Source organism: Canis lupus, chromosome 10, assembly GCF_011100685.1.
Source record: "Canis lupus familiaris isolate Mischka breed German Shepherd chromosome 10, alternate assembly UU_Cfam_GSD_1.0, whole genome shotgun sequence".
Taxonomy (NCBI): Eukaryota; Metazoa; Chordata; class Mammalia; order Carnivora; family Canidae; genus Canis; species Canis lupus.
In genome coordinates this window covers 24808826-24836364 of record NC_049231.1, presented here as the reverse complement: position 1 = coordinate 24836364, position 27539 = coordinate 24808826, and the positions used below count along the sequence as shown (strand labels likewise).

Here is a 27539-nt window from a genome sequence, read left to right as displayed (position 1 = left end):
CACGTGGACTGACTTGCAGTGGCATGAAAATCCCCTAAAGGGGGGGAACCTGCCTGGCCGGGTTTGTTACTTAACTTTGAATCCCTCACAAGGTCTAGGCTGGTGCCAGGTATGCAGTAAGCACACATGGTCTTAGATGCTTAGTACCTTTGTACAAGGAAAGGATTCTACAGAGAGTTCATGGGAACAGATTTCCAAGGATGAAATGTCATTCAGCAGGTGGGTATTGTTGAGACACGTAGGACATTTCCTGTTGCCCCTGGAATCCTGCTCCTTGCACCTACCCACTCCACCTTTGTAGTAAGCCAGTCTAGCACAAGAGTGGGTTTTCGAGCCAAGGAGCAGTTCAGTCAGCCCCAGCCTGCAAATCCCAGGTCAGCTTGAGGCAGCCAGCCCACCAGACCCACCTCACTCTCACCATCCAGCATCTCAGAAGCGAAGGACAGTGGAAGGATACATAAGAAACTAAATTCATTTACAAGGAAGAGGAATGAGGAGGAAGGACAGGAATAGAAATCCAAAGTGTTGAACTTGGAGCCTGAGACTGATTTTTAATTAATTGGGGAAAAGAGCAGAGTTTGGGGAGGGCTATTAGGGAGGATGGGTGGGCAATTAGAGGACAGGCTGAGGGCTGTTGGGGAGGGGAGAGGCCAGAGGGGTTCCTGGAGAATTTCTGCTTCTGTACAAAATAGAGTTTGGGAAAGCGGTGAAGAACTGCCTAGAAATCATCTACGGTGCAGGGGAACCAAATGCTTCTTGCATCCAATTGGGAGTGTCAGAGACATGGAATGGGCGTCGAAAAGAACTTCAGAGGTCACAACACTGAAGAGTCTGGGAACTGAGATCCAGATTAGCAGTGCAAGCTTGTCCAAATCCCACATCAGTGTGCGGCAGAATCAAAAGCCCGACCCCCCTACATCCCCTACCTCGCCTGCCGAGTCTGATGTTGGTCTTTGGTGGAGGGGGACATACGGAACCTTGGCTTTGACCACACGCTCAAGTGGCCTGGGGACCACAGAGGCCAAAGTCCTGCTGAGAGGGCCAGGAAGCAAACAGCCAGTTGCCACCAAGGTCTCCAGGATGGGCTGGGAGGCAGGACATCACCCAAGACAAGTCTGAGCCGCTCCCTTTCAGTGGTGCTGCTCTGTGGGCCCACCCAGGGCTTGTCTGCAAGGCACCTGCCTCTTCCCCTCCCCGGAAGACCACAGGAATCCCAGGCTGCAGGTTTTCACATGTCTTTTAGGAGAGCAGGCGTCGGGCTCTGCAGATGGCGCAAAGCCCCAGTTAGCCACGCCACACGCAAATCTGTGTGCCTTGCAGGATGCACGGGCGTCAGACTGTGCCAACAACCTCTCGAGGCTCCCAAGCTTGCAGGTGAAGGCGTGATCCCCCTTCCTTGTGCCTGTCCGTGCCAACTCAGAGTACGACCTTCGTGCTGTGCTGCCCGGAGCGCCAGGGTCTCCGGTCCCGGGCCACACTGATTTCCATGGCCGGCCCTGCCCTCTGCGGCACTTGGCCACCAGGGCCCCTCGGCCGAGCGCGCCTGGGTGTGCGGCGCACGCTGGCTGTGGGCGGGGAGCCATCTCCCTGTCTCACCTGGCAGGCCTGGTTATGGCTCCCAGCCTGGGGGAGAACTTCCCTTTGCAAAGTTAGATAACAGGCTGGGCTCTGTCAGAGGATTGGCGCGGTGGCTCCACGTGCTGTTGCTGGCGCAGGGCCAGGCCCGCCCTGCCAGGCAGCGGGAAGGGAAGGCCTGGCTGCAGCCAGAGCTGGCGGGCGGGCGGCCGAGCCGGGGGTGGACGGGTGGGCCGGGGCCCCTACTGCCCATTGGCTGCCTCGGGCTCCCGCCCCGCCCGCCTCCAGAGCCTGCGGCTCCCGGGCCAGCTCCTGCCTCTCTAGCTGCTTCTGAACTCCCCAAGCAAGCACCTCCCGCCGGGCCATGTCCATGTCGAGCTGTGACCGGATTGGAGTGGCCCCTGCCATGGACATGCCTGAGGTCCTCAAGTCCCTGCTGGAGCACTCTCTGCCTTGGCCAGAAAAGAGGACAGGTAGGAACGGAGGTGGCCTGGGTTGGCTGGCCGCCCCTGTGCCCGAGGGGTGGGGGCAGTCGCAGGCACGGTGGCGGGACGGGCAGCTCCCCGCTCGAGGTCTGCCCTGGGCCCCCTTCTTGGGCAGGAGGAGGGCTGGGTGCAGAGAGGGAGAGAGTGGGGAGCCCCCACTGCAGCTCAGGGGCTGCCTCCTGGGCCTGTGGGCTCCGGGAGCCCTGGCCAGCGTGCGGCCACTGACAGGTGCTGTGCTCACGTGGGGCATGGGCAGGACCCGCGCACTGTGCTGGGAGAAGCACTGAACGCCGCCGACTGTGTGTTAAGTTCCCTCCCTCTGTGTGTGTGGGGTGGCGGCAGCTGGCGGAGGCTGTAGATCTGGGCAGTGTCCGGTGTCTGGAGAAAAGGCTTTCCTCCATTCGCCTGCTTCGGCTCCCGCTCGCTGGAGGGCTGAACCCCTGCATGGCATGGAAGCTGTTATGTAACAGGACCACAGGCTCGCAGCCCCGGTTCCTAGGATACACGGGCAAACACGGGGCCCGGGAGCCAGCAGAGGAGGGCGTGGACAGAGGGGCAGCGCCAGCAGCCGGCACCAGGTGCCTCCTGAGCCTGCCTGCAGAAACAAGCCCATGGCTAGATTTGGGGGCCAGCCTGCTCAGAGTACTCCCTCCTGATAAACGTTTCTCCAAATCTCTTCTGTGCTCAGATGTCAGGGGCTCACACCCAGGTCCTCGCTGCTCAGAATCCACATGCGCCTTTAAAGGAGCCCCCCGGTCTCCTGCTGCTGGAGCAGACTTAGGACCCCCAGCTGCCCCCTTGGGGGACCCCTCTCTGCTCATCCAGCTGTGCTGACACCTGATCTGTCTTGTCACCAGAGCCCTGGGTGTCCCCGCAGGACTTCCTTCCAAAGGACTCTTAGCCACTCCCAAACTCTGAAGCCTGGGGACAGACACCACAGGCCCTGCCCTCACCCTCTGGGGAGTGAGGAGACCCTTCCCCGAGGGAGGAAGGTGGCTCCCCAAGCTCAGGGCAGGGTCCCCGTGGGCTCTCCCACAGAGCTCTGGGCGCAGGCCCCTCAGACCACGCACCCTGTGGCTTGAATCCTGGGGCAGTCGGGGCCACCCTCAGAGGCAGGCGTCCTAGGAGGAGTTCCTATGCCCGTGTAGCCTCAGGCCCCGGCTGCTAACCCAGAGGAGCCCGTCTCTTCAGGAAACTCTCAACTAAGCCTGGCAGAGAAGCCACAGCTGACTTTCTTGCCATCTCTGAAGGGCTGTGTGGGTGGGTGAAGCTAGAAGTCTTTCCAAGAGCTAGAGGTAGAGGCGCCCGGGGAAGATAGGGTGTCTCAGGATGGCCCAGTGTGTGCACAGGGAGCAGCTGGGTGGCCAGCAGCTCTGCAGGGACACCCCTCAGCTGGACAGAAAAGGGTTATTGGGGCGACTCAGGGCACTGCTCCTTGGACTAGGATCACAGAGCCTTTGAAATGTGGCAGCAACTGCTGGCCACTGGCTCCCAGCTGGCCCCTGGTCCCCACAACTGCTGGGCAGTCCCCATTGCTTCCTATGGGTGGGCAAAATTGGGGTTCAGCACTGAGGGGACTTGCCCAGGTTCTCAGGCAGAGCTTTTCCAAGAGTTGGCGAGTTCAGACTGAAATTCAGTTTGTCTGGTATGGCTAGGTCGGTCCAAGGGTCATGAACGAGAGTCTCATGCCACCTCTTATCGATTTCCCATGTGGCATCTCACTGGGGGTCAGAAGCATGAGGCCCCACGGGGCTGATGGATACCAATGAGCAGATGAGGGGATGAAGGTTGAAGAGCTAACAGTGTTAGTGCACCCCACAAAGACCTCATTCATTATGGCTCCCAAACCACGGTCACCATTCTCCAAAGCTCCCAGATTCCCCATATCTTTTTTTTTTTTTTAAAGACTTTATTTTTAAGTAATCTCAACACTCAGCGTGGGGCTCAAACTCACAACCCCGAGGTCAAAAGTCTCATGCTCCACTTGCTGAGCCAGCCAGGCGACCCTCTCCATAGTTTTAATGAAAATAAACATATCTACCTGAAAACCAATATATCTTGGTAAAAAGACCACACATCCCATACAGAACTAGAATTTCCAGCAGTCATGTAGCAAGCACTTTACAAGTTCTCTCTCCCTGTTTCCCCCGACCCTGGCATCTGACTTCAATGGGAGGAAGACAAGAGAAACATCCAGCTGCCCCAGAAAGCAGGCCTACCCCCAGGATTGCTCACCCTTTGTTTTGGTGTGAAAGGGGTAGTTTCTCCATGGGGGCCTGAGGCCTATTTACAAGCTCTCCACTTTCTCCAGCCCAGTGACTGCTTCCACACACCTTTGGGTCACGTGCAGAGCATATCTTGGGTTCAGCATGAGGGAATTATAGACGCAACCCGTGCCGAGTGTGAGAAATCCCAGGTGCGCTCTCACAAGACCCTGCTCCCCTGCAGCCTCTCACTCCATGTTCTAGTTCGGAGATGCTTCCTCAGATACAATCTTGGGGCTTCTCTCCCTCTTGCTGCCCCTGGGCCTCCCCCACCAGGCTGTGCAGACCTCCACTTCTTTCCTGTCCCTAGTCAAGCACTTTGTCTAGCAGAGCTGACCAGCCTTGAGCCCCCCTGGCTTCAGGTCACCATGGCTGCCTGGTGGCCCCTCACTGTGGCCACCAGTTTGACTGACTTTCCTGAGGGCAGACAAATTCATATCCAGCAAAAGAGTGGCTCTGTACCCTGAGTCCTGACTCAGTTTCTCTCTGTCTCTGGTCCCTGATCCCTAGAGGGATCAGGATGTTTCTTGTTTCCATGCCTGCTCTTTCTCTGGAGGATCCTCTTCCAAGAGGGGATTCTGTTCCAAGTCGCACATTCTCTCTCTCACTTCCTTCTCCAGCCTCTGGAAAGACCCTGCTTCTCTCAACCACACTGTTAGATCTTTACATCCTATCCTTCCCTCAACCCATGGGGCCTCAGCCGTGCTCAGAGGCTAGTCCCTCCTTTTCCTGCCAGCTTTGGTCTCTCAGGCATCCAGGGAGCTGTGTGGCATGAACACTCCCCATCCCCCCACCCACCCCCACCTCAGAGGTTTAACAAGACCCTTACTTTGAGCTGGGCAGTCAGGGTACCTGCCTCCGGGAGCTTCTGACTAGAATCCCTTGTGGGTCACCCAACAGGGAATCCTTGACAGGCCCCCCACCGTCGATCTGTACAAGGTACAAAGAATACCTGCTTCACAGGTATTCATGCCAAGATTAGATGAATTCTCCTATGGAGAAGCCTTTGCACACTGTGAAGTGCTACACTGTTTTCTTTTTTTTTTTTTTTTTTTAAGATTTTATTTATTTATTCATGATAGACAGACAGAGAGAGAGAGAGGCAGAGACACAGGCAGAGGGAGAAGCAGGCTCCAGGCAGGAGCCTGATGTGGGACTCGATCCCAAGTCTCCAGCATCACGCCCTGGGCCAGAGGCAGGCACCAAACCACTGAGCCACTCAGGGATCCCCTGAGCCATTCAGGGATCCCTGCTACACTGTTTTCCTGTGAGAGACAGCAGCTGGGCCTGGCATGATGCTCCTTCCACCAACATCACATTTGTAATCTGACCCTCCATTCCCCTCTTTTGACTCTCCTTCCCGAGGATATTCTCCTTGAAAGAACTGGATCTTGCAAGTTTGTGGGAGCATACACAGGGTTGTCTCCTTGGAAATGGGTGCTGAGGCTCCTGGGGCATGGTGCCATTGTCTGCACCCACCGGTACCAGCTGTGCTGGCCAGAGCAAGGGCCGAGTAATAGGCGGGATCCCAGTGGGACGTGCTAGGGCAGAGGCAGGGGTGCACGGAGAGAGCCTGGGTGTCCTCCTCTGGGAGGACTGTGTTGAGTGGGCCAAGAAGTAGACTCAGTGCACCCTGGGCTGTTCTGAGCTTGGCCTCAGGAAAAGTCCATGTGGTTGCCTCCACACCCAGCCTGGTGGAACCAGAGAGAAACTGAGAAATTGTGGAGTTTGCTTTTAGGGAAAAGGAGGAGGCGGTGGTGGGGTGGGGGTCTTCTATATACTGGGTACATTAGCTCCTTGAATCCTACCACCTCTAAATGGTAAGGAAATGCACTTAGAGGAATCAGCTACCCTCAGGCCAGTGTGTGGACTAGCCTCTCTTCTTTGCTCCCACATTAGGGACTCAAGCTTTCTTTTCTATTTGTTCCCCACCATCACCAATCACAGAGAAATGTGATAAATTCATTCTTACCGAGTGCCAGAAACTGGCAGTTGAGTCTAAGAGTGCCCCTTGCAGATGGTTTCGCACCTTTAGGAGCCTGACCCAAGGTGACACTGCCCAAGGAATGAATCCTGATTCTAAGAACCAGTTTCCTGAATGTGAGCTTTTACGTCACCACTTGTGGAATGGCTTTGCAAGGGAGGTAGGATCATCCATTCTACGATGAGGAGATGGATGCTTGGTAAAGGGAAGGCCACAGACTTATCAAGGATCCCAACCCAGCTCGGCCTGCTCCGGGCTCATCCTTTCCCACAGGATTCCCACAGGATCTCCTCAGTCATCTAATCGCTTATTGAGCGTTTGCTATGCTTGTGGCATGGGTTTGGGGGTGGGTGAATGACGCAAACACTCCCCCCCAACACACACCTGTGTTTGCATTCCAGTGGGGAGAGACAATCAGCAAAGAGGAGGGTCAGGGCCAGCCTCTCAGAGGGGGTGACATGGGAGCAGAGGTCCAGAGAGGGAGGAAGAATGAGCAACACCTAGAACTTTCAGGCTGAGGGAATAGCACCTGCAAAGGCCCTTTTCTGGGTCAGAAAAAACACCTGTTTGAGGAATAAAGGGCCACTGTGGCTGCAGAAAGTGAGCAAGGGGGACAAGAGGTAGAGGGGGGAGGTGGAGAGACCTGAAGAGGGGAGAACTTGCAGGGCCCTGGAGATCATAAAGAAGCCTGGAGCTGTCATAACCCTGCCTGAGAGTCCCTGCCCACCCCCACTGTTCTTGGGGAAGTGGCAGGTGGGGAGGAATGAGGTATTCCCAGGACAACCCAAAATGCAATTAGGCTGAGTTAACTTCCACCAAGCGCTTGCTGGGTGCCAAGTGCTGTTCTCAGGGGCGTGCCTGAAGGGTTTGCTTTTGACATTCAGGCACAGAGAGGTTAAGTAACTTGTCCAAGGTCACACAGTTAGCAAGCAAAGTAGGAATTAAACCCAGATGGTCTGACTCCAGAGCCCACACCCTACGGCTGCACCATCAGCACAGCTTTCACTGGAGAAACCATGGTTGTCGGTGGCTGTTGAGACGTGGCAGAGGCTGGAGGTGATGGCTTCTCTGGAAATGGCACTCTCGGGCAGCGCTCCATCTGTAACCCGAACCCTGGGGGTGGACAAGAGGCAAGCCAAACAGGAAACTCGTATTGAAGAGATGGGCAAGAGTTAGTGAAGAGCCTCCACCCACCACTTCTCCCCTAGAGCACACTGAGACCAAGGTACAAACCACAGCCCAGAACTATGCAGCCACAGGTATGTGGGTTGTTGGCCAGCCTTGTGCTAGGGGACTTGCCATCGAAGATGGCTCATGTTTGCTATTCCACGTTCGACTGTGAATCAACACAATGACTGTTATTTAATGTCAATAATGTTCCAAATGTATAGGACTTGGCTCTGAAAGATTTTGTCAACCTTCCTAGCAGCACTGCCAACAAAGCGAGCCAACAAATATTTACTGAGTTACTACCCTGAACCAAGTTTTGTGCTCTCCTGCATTGGGGACTGGCAAAGCACACAGACGACTGGGCTTTGTTGGAGCTCCGTGGAAGCCTTCTCATTGTCCTGCTCTTACACACACCATGCTCAGTAAGTCGGAAGACTGGAAGTGGTACTGTTCTACTAGATGCTCAACATTGGCCAAATGGATCGCTGTGGCCAAAGGCTCCCTTGCTGGAGTTTTAGCTCCTCTGAAACTCAAGTTTAAATAATAATACTCTGAATTGGCATAATGGCTTAACAAAAGGCACTTGTTCTGCATATGCTCAAGTAAGTTGGGTTGGGTTTTTTTTAGTACTTTTTTTTTTTCCTAAGTAGGCTCCACTCCCAGTGTGGAGCGTAATGAGGGACTTGAACTCATCACCCTGAGATGAAGATCTGAGCTGAAATCAAGAGTCTGACCCTTAACCAACCGAGCCACTCAGGCACCCCTTAATTACCTTTTTTTTTTCCCCCTTAATTACCTTTTTAACTTGGGTTGGTTAGCAGGTTCCCGAAACACTAAAGAGAATTTAAAGCCAGTCTAGCTCTGGAAAACAGACATTTCACATCCATATCTCTGCTGTAGCTTTGACTCTGGAACCCAGCCTCCCAAAATAATTCTACTCCTGACCTGACACAACCTGAATGAAGGGGAAGGGTGGAGGCCCACCCACTCCATGCCACATACTGTTCTGGCAGGCGCTTGAGATCGCTTCTCATGCTTCTCATCCTCACAACTGCTCTGTGAGGTATGCATATCTACCCTGGTTTCTGAGAGACAAATAGGAGGCTGAGGAGAAGTCACAGGCCCAAGGCCATGTGGCCAGTCAGCAGCTGAGAGGAGATCCAACCCATGCCTGCCCCCAAGCCCACAAATTCACCCCTGGACCACACTTCTCTCAAAAATCACTGCATTGAAACCCTGTCACTAAAGGACACTGAGATCCCACTTCATACCTTTAAAGTCTTTTTTTTTTTTTAATTGTGTTTATTTATGCATGAGAGACACAAAGAGAGGCAGAGACATAGGCCGAGGGAGAAGCAGGCTCCCTGTGGGGAGCCTGATACAGGATTGATTTAATCCCAGAATCCCGGGATCATGATTTGAGCCAAAGGCAGATACTTAACCACTGAGCCACCCAGGCGTCCCAATACCTTAAAGTCTTAACTGTGTAATGACATGTCCTTTTTATGGAGCTTTTTTCTTCACAGGGCTCACACACCCTATGGAAATCAGCTAATTCTCACAACATCTATTCCTCCACCACGAGAAGGGGTGAGGCCACGCTGTTATTCCCACTTTACCGATTGACAGGAGACAGGCTAGCCAGAGGTGCTATGGCTCCCCCCTCTCAGCTAGAGAAGGAAGCCCAGAATGGAATGGCTCTCGCCCCACCTCCAGAGTGGTGCTATTGAACGCTGCCAGTCCACAACGTAGCTAACCTCCTAGCTTGCAAGCAAGCACGAGAGAGAACATGTTTATAATGTTCCCACAGTGTTTGTGACACACCATTTACCCTGTGGTTATCCAGGAGAAAAAAAAAAAAAAAAAAACCAATACACACACATGGGGAGTGTCAGGACATGAAAAGAGAATGAAATCAAAACTGAGTTTTAAAGTTCCAACCTGTGTTGCTTGCCTGTTAGGTTAGTTGCTCCAGGCTGAGTGGTAAGTAGAGCTGGCATTATGCCTTTTGGATAACTGTAGCTTACAAAGATATCTGAATCTTTACTCCTTACTACATCCACCCTTGTTATAAACAAATGTTACAACTTTCCATTGTTAAATGACAAATCCTCCTCTAATACCTTGAAAATTGTTTTATTTTTTTACCCCTTCAATAATGTCATGGTAGCCATGAAAATAAGACATTTAACTAACGCAGCAAGTCTCTCCACCGCCAAACCAGCCTTTTTTTTTTTTTTTTTAAGATTTTATTTATTTATTCATGAGAGACACAGAGAGAGAGAGGCAGAGACAAAGGCAGAGAGAGAAGCAGGCTCCATGCAGGGAGCCCAATGTGGGACTCGATCCTGGGACTCCAGGATCATGCCCTGGGCCGAAGGCAGGCGCTCAAGCACTGAGCCCCCAGACATCCCCAAAACTCCCTGCTGAGCAGGGAGTGTGATGTGGGGACTTCATCCTAGGACTCAATCCCAAGACCCTGAGATCATGACCTGAGCCCAAGGCAGATGCTTAACCTACTGAGCCACCTGGGCACCCCTAAGATTTTATTTTTAAGTATTCTCTACATCCAGTGTGGTGCTGGAACTCACAACCTTGAGATCAAGAGTCCCATGCTCTACCAAGTGAGCCATCCAGGAGTCCCCCTAAGATATTTTTGTTTAACCACATACGTAACTCCCACCAACAAGGCCACAACGCAACAAATCTGTGCACAGCTTAGTGTTTCTACTAAACAGAGAATCAGCATACACCGAGCAGTGGGTTTGTAGCCATGTTTAGTAAAATTATGAAGACTACCATTTGTTGCACATTTACAATTCTGCAGTGCATTGGCTTCTGGAAGCCCCACAAGGTAGACCCTGCCCTACCTCCATTTGATATACCAGTAAAGGAGGCCTGGAGATGTGAAGCCATTGGCTGGAGACACGAACCAGAAGGTGACCAAAGTGTCACGTGTGTGGCAATTGAGAACTCGAATTTGGAGCCAGATGCCATGACCCTGGCCCAACCATTCCCCCAGAATCCCTTCAAAACTCTTGCTTCCCAGGTTTGCTCAGGGGCCCCACTTCTTTTTCCTCTTCAACTTCCAGCAAAATCCTGATTGCATCAGCTGGCCAGCTTTCAGCTAGGCGGGTGTTGGCGTCCGGAACCTATTCTGTGCACCAAGGCCTGTACTCTGCCGCTCCCCAGCCTGGCTACTGGAAGCCCCAGGCTCATTGGTGAGAAACCGGATCAACAGGCCAAGCCCCCCACCCCTTCCCCCGCCCCCAGGGGAGTTTAGAGGCCGGCAGAGGCCAGCACAGCTTGGGTGCAAAGCAGAGTGTAATTTGTGCTCTAATGAGGGACAAAGTTCTGGGCGCTCTCCCGTCTCCACGGTACCCACTCACATTTTACACTTCGACTGTCTCCTGAGGAATTCTCAGGGACTATTCGTGTTTTAAGAGGAGGTTCTCCCGCAAAGGGTGTAATCGGTACCCTGCGAAAAGAAATTGTGTTTTGTTTCGCTTTTCTCTAGGAAAAGGAAGGGAAAGTCCTAGTGAGGTACAGGACTTGCAGAGCTGTTTAGGATTTTACAGAGGAGCCCAACCCCTTAATTTTATGGATGAGGAAGCAGGCGCTAGTGAAGCCACTGGACTTTCCCAAGGTCACAAGCTAGTGAAGGGGAGGACGAAGCGTGGCCCTGGCCGCGGCGCAAGGCAGCCCCTCTCTGGCCACCCGCGGGCCTCAAGAGCGCGCCCTCCACGCTAGTGTTTATCTGGCCGCCACACCCGCACAGCACCCGGATCCGTGGGGAACCTGACACCACCCCCCCCCCCCGGCCCCCCTGCCCCGCAGCCGCGGCCAGGCCAGCCAGCCCTACGGGCAGGGCAGGTCGCCGTCTGCGGCCCTGGCCTCAGCCAACCTCTGGGTCGTGGAGGAGGAGGGGCGCGCGCCAGGTTTTCGCGTTCCCGTCCCACGACCCTGGGCAGAGTCCCCGGAACAGAAAGGCCCGCCCCGCCCCTCCCCTCCCCTCCCCTCCCCTCCCCTCCCCTCCGCAGCCCCGCACGTGCTACGCCTCGTGCACCGCCCCGGACCCCGCCCCCGCCCTCCATTGGCTGCACCGCGCCTTCCGCCTCTTCCCCCTCCCCCCGCTACTAGACTCGGCTGCGGCTCCACGTGACCCACGGGGGGCCGGACGCGCGGCCCGAGCCGGCCACTTGATAGGCTCCCCCGGCCGGCCCGGCCTCGCCCAGCCCAGCTCCCTTCAGTGGCGCGTCAGGAGGTGGCGAGATTGCGATGAGAGGGAAGGGGGAACGGCTGCGGTGGTCTGGGAGGAGGGCGGGGGTTGTGAAGAGGGAGGCGAAGGTGCAACCACGGGTTGAGGATAAGGGGCTGCGGCCGAAGAGGCCCCATGACACCGATTCCAGCCGGCGCCAATCAGGTGACACAGAGGCGGATGGGGCGGGGCCTCCGGCGTCGCTCCTCACCTGGCCCCACACGTGCCGCGCTAACCCCGGCGGCCGGACCAATCACGGCCCGGAAGGCTGCGCCTGCCCTCCTCGCAGGATGGGCCAATCCGAAGCCGCGATCCGGGGACGCTGGCCTGGCCTCATGAATAATTAATATGCCAGCGCCTGTCCGCAGGCGGGGTAGGGATGGAGGGAGGTGGGGGTGCTGCTGGGCGCTTGCGCAGTAGCTGCCCGTGTCGGCAGCTGCTGCGGGTCGCACGGCTCCGGCCCATCTCGGGGGGCGGGCGGGGGAGGCGAGGCGCGCGAGCAGAGCGCGGGGCACGATGTCGGACGCGGGCGGCGGAAAGAAGCCGCCTGTGGAGCCGCAGGCGGGGCCGGGCCCCGGGCCGGGGCGCGCAGCTGGGGAGAGGGGCCTGCCGGGCTCCTTCCCGCTGGTCCTGAAGAAGCTGATGGAGAACCCCCCGCGGGAGGCGCGCCTCGGTGAGGGGAGGGGGTCCGCGCGCGCCCGGGGGCGGGGTTTCTGCAGGGGCGGGGCCTTGCGAGGGCGGGGCCGGGGAGGTCGGAGGTCAGGGTGTAGCCGTCCTGCGGAGGGCCGCGGAGGGCGAGGCGAGGGCGTTGGGAAGAGAAGGTCGGGGTGGCTAGCGAGAGGCTAGGTCAGATGGAGGTTGGCGGGGAAGGGGCAGGAGGGAGAGGTGGGGTGGGGGTCGCGGTGAGGAGGTTCATTGGGGCCGCCTCAGGGCGCGCGCGACGTGTAGGGGTTACTGAGGAGGCTGATGGGGGTCGTAGCAGCCTCTTAGCGGGCGCTCCAGGGCGCCTTCCCTGGGGATGCCTGCAGCAGGATCACTGGGGATGCTAGTTTAAAATGCTGGTTCCTGGGCCCCACCCTTCGCCCACCCAGTCTGCGGCTGCTGGGACAGGAACCTGCATTTGAAGGAGCACCCCACCTCTGTGATTCCAAAGTCCACCAAAGTTTGAGAAGCGCTGACATACGGTGGTGGATTGTCTTTGTATATGGACTTCCCTGCTCCTGGGAGGAGGACCCTTCTTCATCCCTGCATGTGCGTATCCCCAGCTACTAGGTACACCGGGGAGATTTTCCGCTGCTGAGGTGGGGGAGGGGTGTCAGGAGAAGGGATGCCAGGTGCCCTCCCAGGGGGAGGTTGGGGCGAGGCAGGTAGGGGGATGAGAGTCAGAACGAGGCCACTGTGGCCCTTCACCTGGTTTGTTGGGGCTGACCCTAGACTTTGGGGCCACTGTGGCAGGGCTGGGCTGCTGCTTGCTTCCTAGGCCACAAAGGACCCTGGAGCCTGTGTGGAAAGCAGGTTTGGCCTGTTTTTTGGCCTTTGAGAACCGGAGGTTCAGGGCACAGGAGGAGTGCTACCTATTGTGAAGTTTGAGCTGCATTGAAGTATGTTTTCAGTCTGAGATCTTTGAATTTCTGAGAACCATCAGTGTGGCTCAAGGATTTGGAAAGGAATAAGCCTTCTGTAAATTACCTGTCTTGAGGAATTAATTTTCTTTTTAAAAAATGCTGTTTCTCCTTTTTTTCTGAGTGTGTGCTGAGGTTCCCATCTCTGTGGCTGTCACTATTGGGTTATAAATAGCTTCAGCACATCAGGTAAGGCCAGGCTCTCCCCTTCTGCTTTGGAACCTCATGTGCACAGACCCTTTTCTTTGTTTGGAAGGTAGTGCTTTGTTCCAGATGATGGGGATGAGAGGAGCTACTGGGACAGGTGTGCACATCTCTCAGGTTCTTATTCAAGATTACTAAGTAGCCACCATCTATAACAATAATTCTACCTTGTATTCACACAGTGCTTACAAAGCACTTTGACATAATCGTATGTAGTCTTCCATAGCAGTCCTATAAGATATTACTCCCATTCCCCAGATGAGGAAAGCTGAGGCTCAGAAGGTGAGGGTGCTTCCTCAAGGTCACATAACTAGGTCTTACAGCTCTCAGCCTGGTCTGGTGCTTTTTACACTATCACTGGCAACCACTGATGTGCATCCCTGTGACCTAAGTAATGGGCCTAGACCTTTATCATCTCGTATAATTAAAACTCTGACTATAATTTATAAAAATATATATATATATAAAAACACTGATTAAAATATTCTTGGGGTGCCTGGCTGGCTCAGTAGAATGTGCAACTCTTGATCTTGGGATCTTGAGTCCAAGCCCCACATTGGGCATAGAGGTTACTTAAAAATAAATTTAGGGGCGCCAGGGTGGTGCAGTTGACTCTTCGTTTCAGCTGAGGTCATGATCTCAGGGTTCTGAGATTGAGCCCTGCATTGGGCTCAGCGCACGGAGTGGAGTCTGCTTGAGATTCTCTCTCCCTCTCCCTCTGTCTGCCCCTCCCACTCATGCTTTCTTTCTCTATGAAATAAATAAATCTTTAAAAAGAAAAATTTTTTAAGAAATATGTTTTTAATTGCTTATGCCAAGTAAAGCCTGGAACTTATTGGTATGTGTCCTTCAGTATGGCTGTTTTTCTGTCTCTTCCCTTTTCCTGCCTCCTTTGATTCCCATGATCCGATCCAACATAGGGCACAGTCGTTTCTGAACAGAATGTAGAGTCAGATCTCAGAGGAGTAGAACAAGGAGGCCACCTGGCCCTCCCAGCCCACCCAAGCTTGGTACAGAAGGCAGTTGCAACAACTCAGGTTAGAAGGCATGAACAAATTCTGTTTGTCAAAACCTCCACCTTTTTAACACACTGGGTGTGTTCATTTTTATTGGACCAACAGGCTGCTTTTCTGACTGACTGTGGTCTAGGAGTACACGCATGACTGGTTTATTTCTGACATAATCATATTTGATTTGTCTTTTTCACTTCAGAATCCAGAGTTCAAAGTTGTCTCCCTCAATTTGAAGGCCCATTATGAACTTGTCATGATTTTATCTCCCACTTCCCTGATTAGCCTCCCTTTGATTCCCTTCTAACCTTGTCACATTTCTTTCATCTTTTTTCCCCTTAATTTGCCCGTTCTTGGGTATCTATGTGCATAGCTTTTGGGCTGAGACAATTAGGTGGGATCCAGTCTCCACTAATTGATTAGTTTTGCTTTGAATGGGAACAAGCTTTGGGCGGGGGGGGGGGGGGGGGGGGGGGGGGGACGGGGGGGGGGCAGGAGGAAACAAGCTTTTCTACTTCAGCTCCAGCCCTGTCCTTCTTTCCAGAAAACCTGCCGTCAGTCTTCCCTGCTTATTCAGAGATAGAAGGCTCTTGAAATGCTTGTTCTGAAATAGGTTCTGAAAAGACAGCTCCAAGCCCTCTATCCAATAAACCAAAAGGGAGTCAGTTTGCAAACCCAGCATTTTTCATTCAGTATGCACATTTTTCTTCAGCTTGCTCCCATAGTGGTCTTTCAGATGTAGAAATGAATTAGATGTAGTCCCTGCCCTCAGTGAGCTCACAGTAATAGCGAATGCCTGCTGTGTGCCAGGAACCCTACAGGACATGTTCAGATGCTATCTCTAGGGGTGCCCGGCTGGCTGAGTCAATGGAGCATACAACTCTTGATCTTGGGGTTATAAGTTCGAGCCCCACGTTGGATGTAGAGATTACTTGAAGATAAAAATGTTGTTTAAAGGGGATCCCCAAAAAAAACACAAAAAAATAAAAAAATAAAGGGGATCCCTGGGTGGCTCAGCGGTTTAGCGCCTGCCTTTGGCCCAGGGCGCTATCCTGGAGTCCCAAGATTGAGTCCCACGAGGCTCCCGGCATGGAGCCTGCTTCTCCCTCCTTCTGTGTCTCTGCCTCTTTCTCTCTCTATGTCTATCATGAATAAATAAATAAATCTTTAAAAAAATGTTTTTTAAGAAAATGTTATCTCTAGTCTTCACCAAAGAGGTTGCTTTGTTCTCATGTACAGTGAAGGACACTGAGGCTGGGAGAGATTAAAATCACACATAGCAAGTGGGTGCCACAGCTGAGATTCAAGCCCTAGGCTGGGTTGCTGTGGAGAAGCTTCGCTGGAGGGAACAGGACAGAAGAACACAAAAGTTCTTGGCCTGAGGAATCCTAAAATATCCTTTCCTAAAATATTACTAAGATAGCAGAAACTCCATTTCCTCCCTGCAGCCTCTCTCCTGCAGATGCCAATCCCACAGCCTATTCTGAATTAATCCTGGGACCACATCAGGCCCTAGAACTTGTGGAGAACATTCTGGGAAGCCCAGGCATGGGTGAGGCCACGCTGCCACCGCTGAAGGAGACCAGTGGGCCTGGGACAAACAACAGGTTTTAATTGGAGAGCAGAGCAGGCTCTTGAAATTGCTGGGACGGGTCAAGGCTCAGATGGAAAAGAGTCAGGCCTGAGAGGCCCACTGCTTACCTCCTGAGGTTGAATTACCCTCTGGTGTGGTGTCTCATCACAGATTTTGTGTCTGCAGATAAAGAAAAAGGGAAGGAGAAGCTGGAGGAAGACGAGGCTGCGGCAGCCAGCACCATGGCAGTCTCAGCGTCCCTCATGCCGCCCATCTGGGACAAGACCATCCCTTATGATGGCGAGTCTTTCCACCTGGAGTACATGGACCTGGATGAGTTCCTGCTGGAGAATGGCATCCCCGCCAGCCCCACCCACCTGGCCCAGAACCTGCTGCTGCCTGTGGCCGAGCTGGAAGGGAAGGAGTCAGCCAGCTCTTCCACGGCATCTCCTCCATCCTCCTCCACTGCCGTCTTTCAGGCCTCTGAAACCGCGTCCAGCACAGGTGGGTGCCTGGCCACCTGGCCCATCCAGAGGGCCCTCACACACCCAGTGAGGTCTTTCTCTCAGAGGTCCTGGTGGGCCTGCAGCATGGAGAAATCCTTGGCTCCTCACCCTTGAGCACAGTCCCCTGAGGCTGGAGACAAAAATAGCAGCCACATCAGCGCAGTCTGGGCCTTTCTGTAGGTTGGTGTGCTGCACATGGCTGGGACAGTGGAGTGAACCCTTCCAGTCTGAGGCTTTACAGGATGGAAATCCCAGGCTGCTTTTCCTCAGCACACTGCCCTTTGCGTCTGCATGCACTTTGCCACAGCTTATTGGGAAGCTCAGGCAGTAGTAACAATAATAATAATAATACCAGGTAACATCTGTTTAGAACCTACTGCATGCCAGGCATTAATACATAATCCTGACAAAAACCTTGTAACATTGATACTCTCATACCTGTTTTATACCTGAGGAAATTAGAAGTAACTTGCCCAAGGTCACACAACTGCTAGGTGGTGGAGGCAGCACTTGAAGTCAGGATGCCTGACTCCAAAGCCAGATACTCCTTAGGCACTGCCCTGAGCAAGGCATTCTTGCTGCCAGGACCATCATCATCTTCAGGACACTTCCTTTATCCTCTTGTTCTTTTTCTGTTCTACCTCTTGAGGTAGGTGGGTGGGTGGGTTGGTCGGTTGGTTGGTTGGTTGGTTTTCATGCTGCTTGGACATGAACCCTTCAGAGGAGGCATGGCTGCTGTCTCAGAGAGCCCTACAAAGTTTTTTGCAGGCTCAGTTACAGGCATACAAGCTGATGGCTCCCATGAAGGATCCCAGGAGTTGGTGTGGAACCCAGGGGACCCACACCCAAGGAATTCTCATGCTCTATTTTTATTTTATTTTCTTACTTTTTATTACAGAAACATTTTCAAATACAAAAATGAGAGACTAGTATATGAACTTTCATGTAACTATCACTCACCTTCCATAATTCTTAATTCATAATCAGTCTTGTTTTCCATAACTTCTTCCATTCTCTCACCTGGTTATTTAAAATCAAATTCTAGATACTATATCATTTCATCTGTACGTATTTTTTTTAAAGATTTTATTTATTTATTCATGAGAGATACACAGAAAGAGAGAGAGAGAAAGAGACAGAGGCAGAGACACAGGCAGAGGGAGAAGCAGGCTCCATGCAGGGAGCCTGATGTGGGACTCCATCCCAGGTCTCCAGGATCACACCCTGGGCTGAAGGCAGCGCTAAACCACTGAGCCACCAGGGCTGCCCCCTCATCTGTACGTATTTTAATATGTCTGTAAGATTTAAAGGTTCTTCCAAAAAACATAACAAAAATACCGATTTTACATAAAAAGTTGACAGTATATCCATCAGCATTCCAATTCCCAAAAAGTTGTCTCAGAAATGTTACTGTTTAGAGGGACACCTGGGGAGCTCAATCGGATAAATGTCTGACTCTTGATTTTGGCTCAGGTCATAATCTCAGGGTCATGAGATCAAGCCCCACGTTGGGCTCCTTGCTCATCAAGGAGTCTGCTTGAGATTCTCTCTCTGAAAAAAAAATAAAAATAAAAATAAAATAAATAAATAAATAAGATTCTCTCTCTGCTCCTCTCCTGTACACACATGCACACACATGCACATGTGCTCAATCTCTCTCTCTCAAATAAATCTTTAAAAAAAAGTTACTCTTTTACTGTTTGTTTGAATCAGGATCCAAACAAGATCCACAGATTTCATTTAGTTTTGTCTCTTAAATCCTTTGTTATCTATAAGGTCTCTTCTTTTTTTTTTTTTTTCCAATTTATTTGTTGAAGAAACTGGATCATTGGTCTGTAGAGTTTTGCAAATGCTAGATTTTTCTGACTGTAGCCCTATAGTACCATTTAACATGTTCCTCTGCCCCTTGTTTTTCTCTTGTAAACTGATGAGATATAGAGGCTTCCGCTGATTCCAGGTGAATTCTTGTTTGAAGGCAGTTCATTTTTTTGGTTTTTTTTTTTTTAAGATTTTTTATTTATTCATGAGAGAGAGGCAGAGACACAGGCAGAGGGAGAAACAGGCTCCATGCAGGAAGTGCAATGTGGGAGTTGATCCCAGGTTTCCAGGATCAGGCCCTGGGCTGAAGGCGGCGCTAAACCACTGAGCCACCCGGGCTGCCCGAAGGCAGTTCATTTTTGTGCCCATTAGATTGTCCTAGAAGGCTGGGCCCATGTATGGGTAGGGGGCAGAGCTGGAAATGAGTCTTCATTTTATACCTTAGGCAGTCTCAGTGGCATTTTCCTTTGAGTTGTTGTTATTGTTTTAAGATTTATTTTAGAGAGAGAGTGAGGAGGGGAGGGGCAGAGGGAAAGGGAAAGAGGGACTACCATGCAGACTCTGAGCTGAGCACAGAACCTGACATGGGCTCCATCCCAGGACCCTGAGATCATGACCTGAGCTGAAACCAAGAGTCAGAAGTTCAGCCAACTGAGTCAGTCACCCATCTGCCCCAATTTTGTTTCTAAGTAAGCCTTCTTAATAAAGTATGGCATACAGAAGTGCCCATATCACAACTCGATGAATCTTCACAAAGTGAACCCACCCATGTAACTACCACATAAATCAGGATATAGAACACAGTTGGTATCCCAGAAATGCTTTGTGACGCCAATTCAGTCATTACCACCCAGAGGCCATCACTATCGTTATTTCCATCACCAAAGATGCTTGGCATTACATATTAATTATATATGTATGTGTATTATGTATGATGTTTGTTTTTGCCTATTGTAATTATGTTTAAGGTCTGACATTTATCAGTACCTATAGCTAGCTTTTTTTTTTTTTTTAATTTTTTTTAAAATTTTTATTTATTTATGATAGTCACAGAGAGAGAGAGAGAGAGGCAGAGACACAGGCAGAGGGAGAAGCAGCCTCCATGCACCAGGAGCCTGACGTGGGATTCGATCCCGGGTCTCCAGGATCGCACCCTGGGCCAAAGGCAGGCGCTAAACCACTGCGCCACCCAGGGATCCCTATAGCTAGCTTTATAATATACATATAAATTATAGGGGCATATGAATCACTTTACACTGACAAAATATATTTAAAAAACATACTTATGGGGCAGCCCAGGTAGCTCAGTGGTTTAGCGCTGCCTTCAGCCCGGGGCCTGATCCTGGAGACCTGGGATCAAGTCCCATATCAGGCTCCTTGTGTGGAGCCTGCTTCTCCCTCTGCCTGTGTTTCTGCCTCTCTCTCTTTCTCTGTGTCTCGAATGAATGAATGAATGAATGAATGAATGAATGAATAGGAAATATCATGTTTAGTAGGAAAAAAACAACACTTATAAAAAAACAAAAAACAAAAACAGGGCAGCCCTGGTGGTCCAGCGGTGTAGCGCCACCTTCGGCCCAGGGTGTGATCCTGGAGACCCGGGATCGAGTCCCACGTTGGGCTCCCTGCATGGAGCCTGCTTCTCCCTCTGCCTGTGTCTCTGCATCTCTCTCTCTCTCTCTGTGTCTCTCATGAATAAATAAATCTTAAAAACAAAAAACAAACATACTTATGGAATACTCCTCTGGCAGAAATAAAACCACAATACAGGTAAAGTAAGTTTTATATTGAAGAATTATACACATGGTAGAAATGAAAGTAAAATTCCGTCTCTTAATTTTTCAGTTTCTCCTGTTAAAAGACATAAGTAGTATGTATGGTCTGTCCAGCTTCTTTTCCTCAAATTTGTGAGGAAATTTATAACGTGCCTGTAGCAGGTTGTTCATTTTCATTGCTTGAGTGATTCCATTATATGATCGATCATACCACGTTTGTCCATTCTATGGTTTATGGGCATTTGAGGCATTTCTAGTTTTGGGTTATGCACAGCACTGCCATGATCGTTTATGTGCATGTCTTTTGGTAAATACGTCTGTGTGTTTCCATGGGGCTGGGTCATCAGACACGTATGCCTTCAGCCTTTGTAGTTTCCACCACATAGTGTACAAAGTGGTTGCAGCCATATCTGCTCCTCCCTGCAAAGTGTGGGAGTCCTAGTTGTCAGGCTTTGGCATCCTGGCTGTTTGTCTTGCGGGTGTAGGGTTTGGCATCTGCAGTACTCCCACAGTTACCACATTGGTCCCTGGTCATTCACTCTCCTGATGTCCAGCCCTTTTTGTAATTAACCCCCTCTCATAGGATCCACTGAGTTTATGCACACGATCCGGAGAAAACCTACCATGTCACACTTCCACTCAGAACCCTCCAGTGGCTTCTCCCATCTCAGGGCAAAAGTCCAAATCACTGGGACTATTGACATTTTGACCAGATAATTTTTTTTGTTGGGGTAGAGGGAGGGACTGTCCTGTGCGTTAGAGGATGTTTAACAGTATTCTTGGCTTCTACCTACTAGATGTCAGAGGAACATGCCCCTTTTCCTTGTGTGGCCATGTGTCTCCTGTGGGACAGAATCATCCCCTGTTGAAAACCACTGCTTTCTGGGGATTAAAAGCCCTGTATTTTATGTTCTGGAGCTGTCCTGTTACTCTTTTCTCCCATCCTTTCACTTCAGCTACATCGGCTGCATTTCTGTTTCTTGAATACACCACTGCTTGCCTGTGTACATCCTGGTGCACTTGCTGTTCACTCTTTTTGAAATGTTCTCCTCCCAAATAGCCACATGGCATCCAACACTTTTATAGATATTTTTAATTTATCTTGTGTAATGTCAGCCTTCCCCCGCTAGAATAACATTCCATGAAGGCTAGGATTTTTACTTGTTTTGTGCGCTGCTTTGTCTTTGCAAAGACAGTACCTGGCATGTGGTAGATATTTAGTAAATATCTGTTGACTTAAGAGTTTGTGTACTCCTATCAGTAGCATTGAATGAGTAGGCCAAAGGTATGATGGTGTTTTTTTTTTTATAACTTCTCTCTAATAATGCACAACCTTTGCATTCTGAAAGTGCCTCTAATCCAATGTCCACTATAAAGTGGCAGCCGGAAGGGGTAGAAAAGAACAAGGATTCAGAGTCAAGCAGACCCAGACTCAAATTGTACTTTAGTCACTTACCATCTGTGTGACCCTGGGAAAACCAGGCTATTTCTCTGAGCCTCAGTTTCTTCATCTATAAAATAAGGTTAACACCTGTCTGCCTTTCAGAGTTGTCCTAAGACTGAATGAACGCTGTGACCAATAATGTCTTGAGGGACTCAAAAATGGAAGCCATTTCATTCAGTCTGGGTCCCTAGCGCATAATAGTTCATAGAGGAATTCAGCTGTTTCTCATTATTTGAGAACTTGAAACCACAGGAAGTTAGGGGGCATAATGATTTAATGTTTTGCTTAACATTTCTGGGGGGAAGGAGACAATCGGAAAATCCTGTGTTTTTCAAGGGCCTCTGTTTCCTTTTGAGCATTTTGTTCCTAATGGACAGAATTCGTGTTGTTGAAGTGAATCACTTATGCCAGCTTTGGGGCTAAGGCTGTTGCAGTTTTTCTTCCCTCCAAGTGGCAATGGCTGATGCAACCTTGAGGTTGAAGCAGGTGTCCAGGTGTGAGACGTGTCTTTGCTGTCCAGTGAGCTGCTTTGGGACCATCTGCCTCTGTGTCTTTCAGAATCCTCCCTGGAAAAGGAGAGGGAGACACCGAGTCCCATTGACCCCAACTGTGTGGAGGTAGATGTGAACTTCAATCCTGACCCTGCTGACCTGGTCCTCTCCAGTGTCCCTGGTGGGGAGCTCTTCAACCCTCGGAAGCACAAGTTTGCAGAGGAGGACCTGAAGCCCCAGCCCATGATCAAAAAGGCCAAGAAGGTCTTTGTCCCCGATGAGCAGAAGGTAACCTGCTATGTGTTATAAATAAAGGTACAGCATCGGTTCAAGAGCCAAGGGGTTGTGCTTCCTCCCATTTAATTTCATGTGGAGGACCCTGTCTCCTTGGGGACACCATTTAGAAAGGCATGAGTTCAGCATGTGGAGCCATATCCTGCAGCAGTTGGTAGAAAGAAAGAGAGAGTCAGGTAACATTTGGCCCCAGTGCGACTCCCTGTAGCTTCTTTCTTTTCTTCCCGGCCACCACTGTGTTGATGTTCCCACTTCCTGGCTTTGGCCCAGCCTTCGGGCCAGAGCTCACTAGGCCACGGGAACTGGCGTTGAACAAGCCCTTGCTTTGAAGGACAAAAGATAGTTGTATGTTGCCATCCCCAGGGAGGAGAAGGCAGCTTTCAAGCTGATGCTCTTGTAGGAACTCAGAGAGTGGGAGGGAGAAGAGGATTTTACAAAAATCTTTCCATCCTTTCTTATAAAAAAATTCAAAAGGAACATATTTCATCCAAGCTTTGGAATCTGGCAGGCCTGGGTTCAAACTCCACTTTGCCACCAAGAGCTTACGAGGCCTCAGATTTCTCATCTGTAACATGGAAATAACTACACCTGTCTCTCCAGAGGCTTCTGAGCCTTCAGTAGCAATGACAGTGAAAATGGTAGACGTTTGTGTGGTCTGTACCATGTGCCAGGTGCTGCCTATAGGCCCCTCATACATTGTAACTTGTTTAACCCTCAGACAGCTCCGTGACAGAGTCACTGTTATTATCCCGCATCGTAAAGATGAGAGGCTAAGAGACTCACACAGTTCCAGCCAAGATTTAAACCCAGGGAACTGGATGCAGGATGCCGGCCCTTAGCCACAACCAAAATGTCGAAGTGAGGCAAGGCGATAGTGCCTTATGTTGAAGTAGCCCAGAACCAGTGACCATGAGTCCCCTTCCCTCCACCACATATACTGCCCAAGGGCTTTGCTTCTTCCACATGCCCGGGTAAAGATTAGGGCCCTTCAGTGTCCTTGGCACATGTGGCTCCTTCCCTGGGGTCCAAGCTTTTGGCTGGCTGCACCAGATGGAGTTTTAAGAGGAATCTGGGGTGCAGAATGCTGGCAGGAAGGGAAGGGTTGGGTTCCCTCATGGGGAACAAGGAGAAACCCACAAAGGACACTTCTCCACAGGATGAAAAGTACTGGACGAGACGCAAGAAGAACAATGTAGCGGCCAAACGGTCCCGGGATGCCCGGCGCCTGAAGGAGAACCAGATCACCATCAGGGCAGCCTTCCTGGAGAAGGAGAACACGGCTCTGCGGACGGAGGTGGCTGAGCTGCGCAAGGAGGTGGGCAAGTGTAAGACCATCGTGTCCAAGTATGAGACCAAGTACGGGCCCTTGTAACCCGTGTCCCCCGCTTGGGCAGCGCTGCCTGCACCTCAGACCTCTGCCTGGGGGCTCCCTGAAACCCCACACACGCGTGGAGACTTATGACTCGTCATGGTCGAACGGTGGCACACCTGCTCCAGGAGCGTTCACGTTCAAGCTTCATTATCACATGGCCAGCGCACGTGGCGACTTCTCTGGGGGGCCAGCCTCCTCACCCGTGGGGATGCGAGAGAATCTACGTAGACGGGTGAATCAGCCTTAGTTTCTATTCTTGGATGTCCCAGTTGAATCGGAAGGGGACCTCTGGGGTACAGATCTCCTTTCACCAGGGGCTCGGGCTTCCCTGACTCTCCCTCAGTCTCCGGCCTGGGCCATTGAGCCTGTCTCCACAGAATGAATCGTGATCCTTGTCGCCCAACGTCTTCTCAGGTAGCGGGGCGCATTTCCAGGTGGGGTGCGTCAGTCACCCACCTCACCCTCCCCAGAAAGTCTTTGAGAGAAACATCCGTTCCCATCTCCCTCAGAGGTAGAAAGACAAAGCAGCTCCTCCACAGTATCCCCCCAGGGCCGGGCCACGGGAGCAGGGTCTCCACTCGGCCTGGGATGGGGTGTGGGTCTGGGGCCCACAGCAGAAGCGCACCAGGCTGTTCTTAGCTCCCACACCCCTTTTCTCCTGTGGTTCTGAGGCCTGGAAGCCAGGGATGAGGCCCTGGCGGTGGGCTCTCTCCATTTTTCATCTGCTTTGGAGGAGGGACTCCCAGGCGGCTGGTCTCCCGAGTCTTGACCACAGTGCAGAGGGAGGCCTTTTCATCTCTTCTCCAGGCCACTCATGGAGGCCACCTGAGACTTATTTGTCCCACCACACTGGGCCTTGGAGCCTGCTGTTTCTTTTCACCGAGTGACCACGCTCAGATCTTGGATTTAAAAGGAACCCCCCCCTCTCGCCTAGGAAGCTTAACTTCCTGGAGCCAGGATGCACCTTCCGCATGGTGTTTAGAAAACCGGCCTCCACGACCCCGTACATTGTGGGCGGAGAGCTGGGGCATGTTTCCCAAGAAGTTCCCCTTTTTTCTTGCTCTGCTCTCCAATGTGGGCCAGGCCAGAGCCCACTTTCCCTAAAAGCAGAAGAGGGCTTCCCAGTTCTTATTTCAGGATCCCTCCCCTGTGTGAGCTGCCAGGAGTGTCAGTCTGCGGGACTTGGTAAGGGGTCGCAGGGCTCACAGCTCAGCTCTTGGGCCATCCACTCGGGCAAGGGGCCCCTTGGTCTGTTTCCCAGGAGGCACCGGCCACCCACACAAGCTGGCTGTGGTATGATGTGGAGGGAAGAGGTCTTCGCAGCTGTGGCTCCTCTATCTCACAGCTGTTCCTTTCTCGTGTCAGCGGACTCAGTCATCCTTTTGCTGTACCTGGAAGATTCATTGAGGAAAGACGTGGGACCCTCTGCTCACTGTGGTCAGCCAGGGCACCTGGAGATGGGTGTATTTATTTGCTCAGGGCGGGTAGCCTGTGGTAAAGAGGGGTCAGAGGTGACAGGCGCACTTTGTCGGGCTTACCACTGGCTTTATTTAAAGTGGTGGCTCCAAGTTCTGTGCCCTGACCCTTTAAGACTTTTCATAACAGATGTTAAGACCGGGGGACACCATGCACCGGCCATGGGCCACTCCCCAGGGGAATGCCACGGCCCTCCAGGGACCTGCACACCTGCCCTTCCAGGGTACTTGACAAGGGTCCCTGAGGCCAAGGGAGGCCACCCCCTCCCTCCTGATTTTGACTTTGTGGTTCTATAAAACCCATATTCACTCTCACTCTATTGTAACCACAACAGGGCCGTTGCATCCGGCATGTCTGTGTCCTGCCCCGGGCAGCTTGCCTACCCGGACACACTCTCTCTGGTCTGGCTACCCACCAAGAGGGCAGTTTTCATTTTGTAATTGGTAGAAGAGCCTCCAGCTTAAAAGCTCTTCCTTTTCTTTGGTCAGAAAGTATATGGTTTGTGTTGTGTTTTGTTTTGTTTTAAGGATGGACATCTGCTCTCTGGTTAGTGTCCATGTCCCCCTTGAGCGGTGGAATGATGGCCTGATGTCTTTCCTCTGTCTCACCTTCTGCCTGCCCAGTGCCCTCCTTTTCCTCCCTGCCAGGCAGTGGCTGTCTGGTTCCTTCCCAAAGTGCTTACTTGGAAAGAGAGTAGCTGCCGGCCTCTTTCAGAAGAGCTCCTTTGAGTCAGGAGCCTGGCGGGGATAGGAAGGAGTGGTCCACGGAAGTGGACATTTGGGGGAAGAGGACCGCTCAGAGAAAGCGTGTCTCCTTCCCAGGCCTAAGAATCGGGTGCTTGGAGCAGGAGAGGGCTGCTCCCTGCTCAGTATCCGTCAGGAATTGGGAGTCTCCTTGACTCCCTCCTTGGGGCTGACAGCCAAAGAGTGAGGCTCCTGTGCTCAGACCTTTGACATCGTCTACGGAGCGCTGGAGGCTAGGGAAGCCAGCAGAGGTGGCTTTCTGTGGGTTTGTGATTGCTTGGGAGGCGCATGCCTTCCTGAGCTCCCCGTCTTCAGCTCCACGGTAGCCTCGTTGCAACCTCAGAATAGACAAATCATGAATGAGCTAGAATGTTGGAAGAATATACATATAATAAATGTATATCTAGATATAGAAATATATATATTTAGAGAGAGCTTTCATGATGGCTAGCACCTCGTGGAGGACCTGGGTAACTCTTACCCGTGGCCAAAGGAAGGGGGCTGTCTGTCCGGGCCCTGAGGTTGGGGAGGGCATTGGGCACTAACCCTTGACTGGGTAAGCATCGCCCTGCTGCGGGGGGCTAATATGGTCCTCCAGCCGGAGGCAGGGTGGCAGGCCTGGGAACCAGCAGAGGAGGGCCCGTTTGTGCCGGGCAGCGCTCCGTCCGTGACCCTGGGAGCTCTGCTCCCGGTAACACAAAGGGCAAAGAGCCCCTGGTTTTCGTGGCAAAGCCCCACCCCAGAGCTCCTTTAACATCTGTTCATTAAGTGCAATAAATTTTTCTAGAAAATGGCAAAGATGACTTCCAGGTGGATATTGCTCTCTTACGGTGTTGGGGATGCCAGAACACCACTTGGTTTTATTTTTCTAAGTGCATGTGATAGAGTGTGTGGGGCTCTGCGTCCTCCCCTGGGAGCCGGCATTCCAGCGGGCCCCTCTCCCCTTTACCCTTGTTGGGGGAAAGAGGCAAGGAGAGGCCCCTCCTTCCCCGCCGGAGAGGGCAGAGGCAGACTGTAGCCCATTGGCCTTATGTGCGTGTGTGCGTGCGAATGTGTCGCTGCTGGTGGGCTGGAGTGATGTGGCCGGGAGGGAAGTCGGGGATGTGTCCTTTTCAAGACAAGATTAAATATTTTGAGATGAGAATCGTGGGACTGTCTTTTCTGTCCTCCTCCCCTGTCCGTGTGTGTTGTGGCCTAGGAGCCCGAGGGACATCACAGGCACCCCTGCGCCACCGGCTGCGTACCCTAACTTCCAAGTTACCTGCGTACCTAACTGCCAAGTCACCTAACTTCTCTGTGCCCTCGTTTCCTCTTCCGTCCCCTGAGAGTGACCTGCCTGCTCACCGCACCGTGTGTTGAGGAAAAACAGATAGCAGAGCAGAAGCTGTAGGGACGAGGAAAAGTGCGGTACAGATGCTAGAAAGACGGGGAATGGCTCAGGAGAAGAGTTCCCAAGCAGGGAGCCCCTGACGGCA

The 27539-nt window shown here is 52.0% G+C and overlaps 1 protein-coding gene across 3 annotated transcripts; it reads left to right on the top strand.

Moving 5' to 3' along the window:
- Positions 1 to 1758: 1758 nt before the first annotated feature.
- TEF (TEF transcription factor, PAR bZIP family member) lies at positions 1759 to 27208 on the top strand. 3 transcript variants are annotated; one of them, XM_038550434.1, is made up of 4 exons: positions 1759 to 2048; positions 16332 to 16649; positions 22247 to 22467; positions 23630 to 27208. In XM_038550434.1, the coding sequence occupies exons 1-4, from the start codon at positions 1940 to 1942 to the stop codon at positions 23843 to 23845; spliced, it is 864 nt and encodes a 287-aa protein (XP_038406362.1). In that variant the 5' UTR covers positions 1759 to 1939; the 3' UTR covers positions 23846 to 27208. The 3 variants fall into 3 exon arrangements, with proteins under 3 accessions (XP_038406362.1, XP_038406361.1, XP_038406360.1); XM_038550433.1 differs by lacking the exon at positions 1759 to 2048 and adding an exon at positions 11749 to 11901; XM_038550432.1 differs by lacking the exon at positions 1759 to 2048 and adding an exon at positions 12229 to 12409.
- Positions 27209 to 27539: the final 331 nt, after the last annotated feature.